The 7,035-nt window shown below is 47.9% G+C and overlaps 1 protein-coding gene across 1 annotated transcript; it reads left to right on the top strand.

Moving 5' to 3' along the window:
- Positions 1 to 225: 225 nt before the first annotated feature.
- Positions 226 to 5,899, top strand: MSX2 (msh homeobox 2). Its single transcript, XM_084794857.1, has 2 exons — positions 226 to 738; positions 4,551 to 5,899. Exons 1-2 carry the CDS (start codon positions 360 to 362, stop codon positions 4,973 to 4,975), a joined length of 804 nt encoding a protein of 267 aa, XP_084650983.1. The 5' UTR covers positions 226 to 359; the 3' UTR covers positions 4,976 to 5,899.
- Positions 5,900 to 7,035: the final 1,136 nt, after the last annotated feature.

Consider the following 7,035-nt stretch of genomic DNA (forward strand, 5'->3'; position numbering starts at 1 on the left):
ATCGGCTTTAATTACGCCTTGGACTTTTCAGTTTGGGCGATTATAACCCTTGAGGGATCGCCTAATAACAACTCTGCTGACTGCTCCTGTAATTAACTCCTAATTTATTTCAAACGGGGCGGGGGTGGGGCGGGGGGAGAGGGCACCAGCCTCTCCAGGGAGAGCCAATCGGAGGTGAGCGTCCGTGGCGTCAGGAGCAGGGCTGTCGTCGATTGGTTGAGCCGGGTCTCCCACTTCCCCCTCGGAGGACAAGCAGAGCTGCCGGCGCGCCCCTGCCGACTCCCCCCGCAAAAGTTGGAGTCTTCGCTTGCGAGTTGCTAGCAGAGTAGCGCGCCGACAGCTACGCGGCGCAGAAAGTCATGGCTTCTCCGGCCAAAGGCAGTGACTTGTTTTCGTCGGATGAGGAGGGCCCCGCGGTGCTGGCCGGCCCGGGCCCGGGGCCTGGGGGAGCCGAGGGCAGTGCGGAGGAGCGCAGAATCAAGGTCTCCAGCCTGCCCTTCAGCGTGGAGGCGCTCATGTCCGACAAGAAGCCGCCCAAGGAGTCGCCTTCTGTGCCACCCGACTGCCCCTCAGCTGGTGCTGTGCTGCGGCCGCTGTTGCTGCCGGGACACGGCGTCCGGGACGCTCACAGTCCCGGGCCTCTCGTCAAGCCCTTCGAGACCGCCTCGGTCAAGTCGGAAAATTCCGAAGACGGAGCGGCGTGGATACAGGAACCCGGCAGATACTCCCCACCGCCCAGTGAGTGCGCGCCTTGGACGGGACCCGGGCTAGACCCGCGCGTGGGGTCCCAGAGGGGCTAGGGACGGGTGTTAACAGAACGATGCTCTTGACCCCTTGGCACCCCAGTTCAGCGAGCGGTCCGCATCCCAGAATCCCTAGCTCCGCGGAATTTACAGTACCTGCGCGCTAGCTGGCATTTGAAAAACCAAAACCAGTTGTTGGTTTCAGCAGCCCTTATGCCCCCACCCCCCGACGCTTCAAGCTTGTGTTTTTCTGCTTACTATGACACCTGCCTAGGAAGTAGGGGAGAGTCACTGTTTTGTTTGGTGGAATCAGGGGTCTCCTGTGGCTTGTGCTGGCCTAGAACTCGATACGTAGCGCAGGATGGTCTTGAACTCCTCATCCTTCTGCCTCCACCACCTAAGCACTGGAATTACTGGCGTGCACCACCACGCGAGGCTGGGATCCACTTTTAATGAGTATCGAAATGTGTTTTGCCAGCTTTCAGAATATGCAGGCAGCCCTTCCAAGTGTGCCCCACACTATAAAGATGATAGACAATTGAATGTTAACTCAGCTTGTGGTGCGGAAATCTTTGGTATTCTTCGAACTCCACAGTGACCAAGCCAGATCATAGGTGGCAGAGACTGGTTCGGAAAGGAAGCTTCTCCACATTCTAGTTCGTTGTTGGTTAGGTTCTGAGCTTTGCTGGGAGCTAGTTTGGGCCAGACCCTCTTAGGCTTTCCTGGGTTTACAGTAATAATAGCATTCCTTCAGAACTCGAGAATGCACAGTGTGGTGGCCACAAGCTCACCACATTTGCCTGCTCGCTAGAACCTCAAAGTACAGGCAGAGGCATGCCACCTGTGGCTACCCCTTCAGACATGGTGGCTACTGCTTAGAGGATTTGGCTTGTTCCAGGTCACCATCCATGCCTGTGCTGGGCATGGGGATCTGGTACCCCCCCCCCATCTCTGCCCCTCCATTGACGGTGATGACCATGTGGTGATGCAGGTGATCTTTTTCACCTGCACCCCCACTTTTTCCAATGAGGCTGTGCTGACTTCCTTTCCAGGCTCAGCATCCGTTTGGGGTCCTGAGTCCTTTTATAGCTTTGTTTAGTTTTTATCTCTTGGCTTTTTGAGGTTTATCTGCCTTTTCCCTCACCACCTTGCCTACCCCTCACTGAACTTTGGAATAGTTGAAAAAGAAGGAGAGGGGTTGGGGAGGGACTTTCCAAGCTAAGCTGGAAGAGAACCTGTCTTCATTTGGGACTAGATATACGGTATTTTTGTGAACAAAACAAGACCATATACCCAGGCGTCAGTGGCTGTCCCCTCTGGCAGTCTCTCTCCACCCTGTTGGAAATTCTGAAAGGCTGAAAGGGCGCAGAGATTAAGGACTTAAAGAATTTAAACTCAAGTTTGCACAGCGCTTTTCACTACATTATCTTATCTGATCTCCTTTGTGCGGCAGCCGAGAGCCTCTTGTTAACAGGAGAGGCCATTTCTCAGCAGAGTTCAGAGGGATCAGCAGTTTGGGCCCATGAAAAAAAAAACTCTTGGGAACATTTATTTACTCATCACCCCCTCCCCCAAGTGGGGTTCTGGGCACTCCAAAAGGAAGTTCTCCCAAGCCACCCCAAGGGATAAGTAGTGTTTATCCATTTTATTGACAGTGAAATGGAGGCTCAGAAACATGAAGAGTCTTAACTTGTTTAACAAATTTGGAATGCCTGTATTCTTAGGCCTGGGGCAAAGCCCCACAACACATCCAGGATTCCAGCCTTAAATGGAATGGTGGCCAAAGGTCAGAAGTCCTGGCATACTTAGGCCTGTCGGTCTGGTAGGGCATTTCCCCTGACCAGCTCTGTAGCATCTTTGCCGTGGTGGGCTGTTTTCCCTGACCTGTATGATAGATACCCTTTTATAGGAGAAACTAGGGGCTTCCAGAGGTGGGTTCATTTGAAAATACAGGGTTTTGTTTTGTTTTGTTTTTTGATACTTGGGGCCTGGAAGTGTCAGCAGGAGGAGCCCAGAGAGTGTCAAGAATCAGCTGGGAGCTGGAGTTGGAGGGACTTAGCAACTCTGGCCCTGGTTTTGTCACTCGGAGAAAGAATAAAAAGTTGTTTTGCCTTGTATAATCACATGCTTTCTCTAGCTGGTATAAGATGGGGTCAGGGAGTAGTCTCCTGTCATGTCTTTGCCACATATGATCAGTCTTCATGGCCTGTGCTTTGTAAGTCTCCATGTTGCACCCACCACACCAAGAGGGACCCAATCTACCCTGGTTCGAAGCTCTCCTGTGGACCCAGCAGCAAGTAAATGCTGGAAGAGCTTGGTATCTAAAAGGGGGCCTGAGTGGGCCTAGGAAGGCTGAGAATTCTGCAGGTCCCTGCTTTGGTGTTAGTCTGTGAGTTAAAGGGAAACTCCTCCCTGCCCTTGGCTTGTTTGGAGATTAGCACTGCAAAAGTCAAGGCCTTTCGGGGGAAGTCTACCCATCTCTCCCAGATTGCTGTTTTCTGATCACAGGAGCCTCCACTTTGTAAAGCTGCAGCCAACAGTGTGGCACTAGGACAGGGGCTGGGTTGGGACTTGTGCTGTGTCACTCTCAAGGATGAAGTGTAAATTCTTCTTCAGGCCACCAAAGTAACTAAACAAGAAATGTAACATTCCCCTTCGAATGCACAGCAGTTACCACTCTGGCTACATTAGGGAAATTTGAATAACTTGTAAAAGCCAAATGCAGAAAAATAATTGTTTAGCATTCTATTCTTGTCACTTTACACTCCTCCCCTAGCCTCGAGGAAAACAAGACCAGAATTAGTTGCTGCTGTGGAATCACCTTGAGGCCCCGTCCCTGTGCTTCCTATAACAATGTGCTTCCTATAACAACCCATTTTAAACGAGTCTGGACGCTGTTGCCATGTCTTTATTCTGCTTGTTATTCCCCACTTCTAAATTCCAACAACAAAATAATCATTTACACATTTGCCCTAAACCGTGGAAAGGATAGAAGAGCCTAAGATGCCATCACCATGGGCTCCAAGTTCAGAGGCAGAGTGATTTCCCTTGACATGTCCGTTTATGGGCAGGCTAATTTTCCCTCCATCTTAGTAAAGTTTATATTGCCAAAGCACACAGCCAAGAAACTTATCCCGCATCAGGATCTGTGAAATGATGTTGGGGTTTTATAATCTGTAGGGTGGATGGAATGACAGCTGTGTGGTTGTTTATTGCTTGGTTCTGCCCCTCCAGCCATAGATGCTATTTGCTTACCACAGGCCTTATCTACATGAATACCCTTCATAAATGGGCTGGTGCACCTCAACTTTTCTGGTTCAGAGAGCTGTCTGAGGCTACCCCAGGATCTAGCGCTCTTTTTATTTTCCTCCTGATGTATGGGTCTTATTAGGAGCAGTTATGAGTTCAGACCCCCCATTTTAAGAACAAAAGATATTGAATTCTGGGGAAGTTTTATTTCTTAGATAAGTTCTCAGCTCCTGTGACTTATAGAGGGGCTTTAGTCGTGGTTTCTATTTCCATCTTCTGCAATGCAATATGTTTTTCATATAAAAAGTTTCATGACCTCATTACTCAAGCTGATATAGAAATACAGCAACTACCATTTAAATGTGGTCCTTTTCCATCATTAACTACTTCTACACACACACACACACACACACACACACACACACACACACACGCAGACACACACACACACAGGTTTGACAAAAGTATCTTTTTGAAGACTGAAACAAAGTTTATGTGTCCCCTTAAGAGGGGAGAGAATGCCATGTTTGCTAATTGATTTCCCCCTCTGTCCTTTAGGACATATGAGCCCCACCACCTGCACCCTGAGGAAACACAAGACCAACCGGAAGCCACGCACACCCTTCACCACATCCCAGCTTCTAGCCCTCGAGCGCAAGTTCCGCCAGAAACAGTACCTCTCCATCGCAGAGCGGGCTGAGTTCTCCAGCTCTCTGAACCTTACAGAAACCCAGGTCAAAATCTGGTTCCAGAACCGAAGGGCTAAGGCAAAAAGACTGCAGGAGGCAGAACTGGAAAAGCTGAAAATGGCTGCCAAACCTATGCTGCCCTCGGGTTTCAGTCTGCCTTTCCCTATCAACTCACCCCTGCAAGCCGCATCCCTGTACGGAGCATCCTACCCCTTCCACAGACCTGTGCTTCCCATCCCGCCTGTTGGACTCTATGCCACACCGGTTGGATATGGCATGTACCATCTATCCTAAAGAAGCGGAGATGGACAGACTCCAGGATGGATGTTTGCCTAAAAGCCTCCCCCTCCCTCTCCAAGAAGGTGGTGCCAGTCCAGCTCCAGAATGCAAATTTTGCATCCATTGCCACCCTAAGCAACAGGCCCACAGGGCCACTTGATTCAGAGTGAATTTGTTATTTAGGTGAGAGCCACCAAGACCCACTTTGTTTCCGTAATCTTCCAAATGTCCCCGTGTCCTCTCACAGATATTGGCTCTGCTAGTTTTTATGTATAAATATATAATAAAATATAAGACATTTTTATATGCCAGATGTAAAAAATTCAAGTTATTTTGAAAGGCAAAATTTATATGTCCACTTATCCATTTTTCTAGATAGCATCGTCTTAAAATATTGTGTTAATTGCATTTGCTGTATTTTCTTAAAAGGGAAAGAGATTAATTGCAGAATTTGCAAGGATGGCAGACTTGCTTATGGAAGGCGGACCAGAAGTAGACACAGCACATAGGGGAAGTAGACACAGCACATATAGGAAGTAGACACAGCACATATGGGAAGTAGATTGAGATGGAGTGAAGGGAGATGTGTAGCATGTTTGCATTTTACATTCATAAGAAAAAAAATCTCTTTTGAGGTATACATTTGACCCTCTTTTTCCTCCTTTTCTCCATATTATTAAATCTTTTCTTAAGGGCAGTAAGAGGAGATGAGACTAACCCTGAGAATTACTTGGGGTAAAGTGGAAGGTAGGAACATTTCCTAACTCCATCCCAGGTCATTGGAGTTAAAAGGAGTGTAGAAGGTAAACCGATTTCTGTCCTCACATGCCGCAGGGGTGATTGGAGGAGGCGGAGGAAGTAAACATCTGCTTAAAAATGAGTGTCTTACAACTGGTATCTGTGTTTTAAATATTCTTCAATTCATAGAATCAGGAAAAATGCTTTCTCTGTGTGTGTGTGTGTGTGTGTGTGTGTGTGTGTGCGCGTGCGCACGTGTGCTCATTGTATGTGCTAAACTTAGGGCAATTTACATACTCTAACACACTGGGGGTGGGTGGGGAAGCCAAGTTTTTGACTTGCTGGAAATGGTGTTGTCAGACAACACAGTCAGCAGCACCTTGGTATTTTACCTTCCTGTCCATTTCTTCCCCCATTATGTTTTTATCCCATTGAAAGGGTATCTTGTATAATTTTATATATTTTATTGAAGAGTTATTTCTTATCTCTTTCTCTGAATTAAATTAAAATGTTTTATTGCAGTAAAGTTTGTCCCAACTCACAATTATTTTAAAAAGCACTGTAATCTTAGCTGGATTGTTGGGGGGGGTGTAGGGAGCACATCCAGATAAGAGAGGGGAAAGTGACGCTTTTAATTGCTCTATTAATGTAAATCAAATCGAGTTGTGGGACACTTAGAACCGTCAACTGGTAGCCTGGATGGCTCAGGAAGAAGTCATTGAAATCCCTGTTAAAAGTTTATCAAACGTAGTAAAGCCCAGCTTTCAAAAATGATGGTGATGGATCGGTGCTCCTCAGAATCCTTACCATCTTGTAGATTGTCCTGGGAAAATCTTGAACTTGGGAATTCGCAGTCACCAAAACAACTTAAAGAGTTGAGAAAAGGGAACGGAAAGTGAGTTCGGAAAGTGAGTTCGTGAGGTTGGGAGGCCACAGAGGATACAGGGTTTTCTGTGCTGTGTCGTTTAAGGAGAGGAACTCCAAAAAAGCCCGTTTAACCAGCCCACCTACCCTGAGGATTTAAGTTCCCTCTATGCACCCGGCTTGGGTTTTGAGGCATAGCCATAGAAATAATAATAAAGGTGGGGGAGGCTGAGAAGGATTTTAAACTCCAGTGGGTGAGAGACACGCATTCTGTCACCTTGGTAACACAGAGATGAGGGGAGTAAGGAGTTGGTGGTGTGAGGACTGTGCCGTGGAGAACTGGACACTTCAGGAAGTTGACAGCGCGTGGCACTCACTTTAGAGGTGGGTGCCGGAAAACCCATGTTTGTGTGAGCCCGGAGCTCATGGTGGCCGGGCTCCTTTCTTAGAGCCAAACCGGTAAGGCACACACT

This window comes from Acomys minous (assembly GCF_964271855.1).
Source record: "Acomys minous genome assembly, chromosome: 9".
NCBI lineage: Eukaryota > Metazoa > Chordata > Mammalia > Rodentia > Muridae > Acomys > Acomys minous.

Bases quoted from the DNA above. Each gene is read 5' to 3' on its own strand.
- MSX2 (XM_084794857.1), top strand. From the start codon at position 360: ATGGCTTCTCCGGCCAAAGGCAGTGACTTGTTTTCGTCGGATGAGGAG. The intron at 739-4,550 runs GTGAGTGCGCGC...TCTGTCCTTTAG, and splicing joins CAGATACTCCCCACCGCCCA to GACATATGAGCCCCACCACC.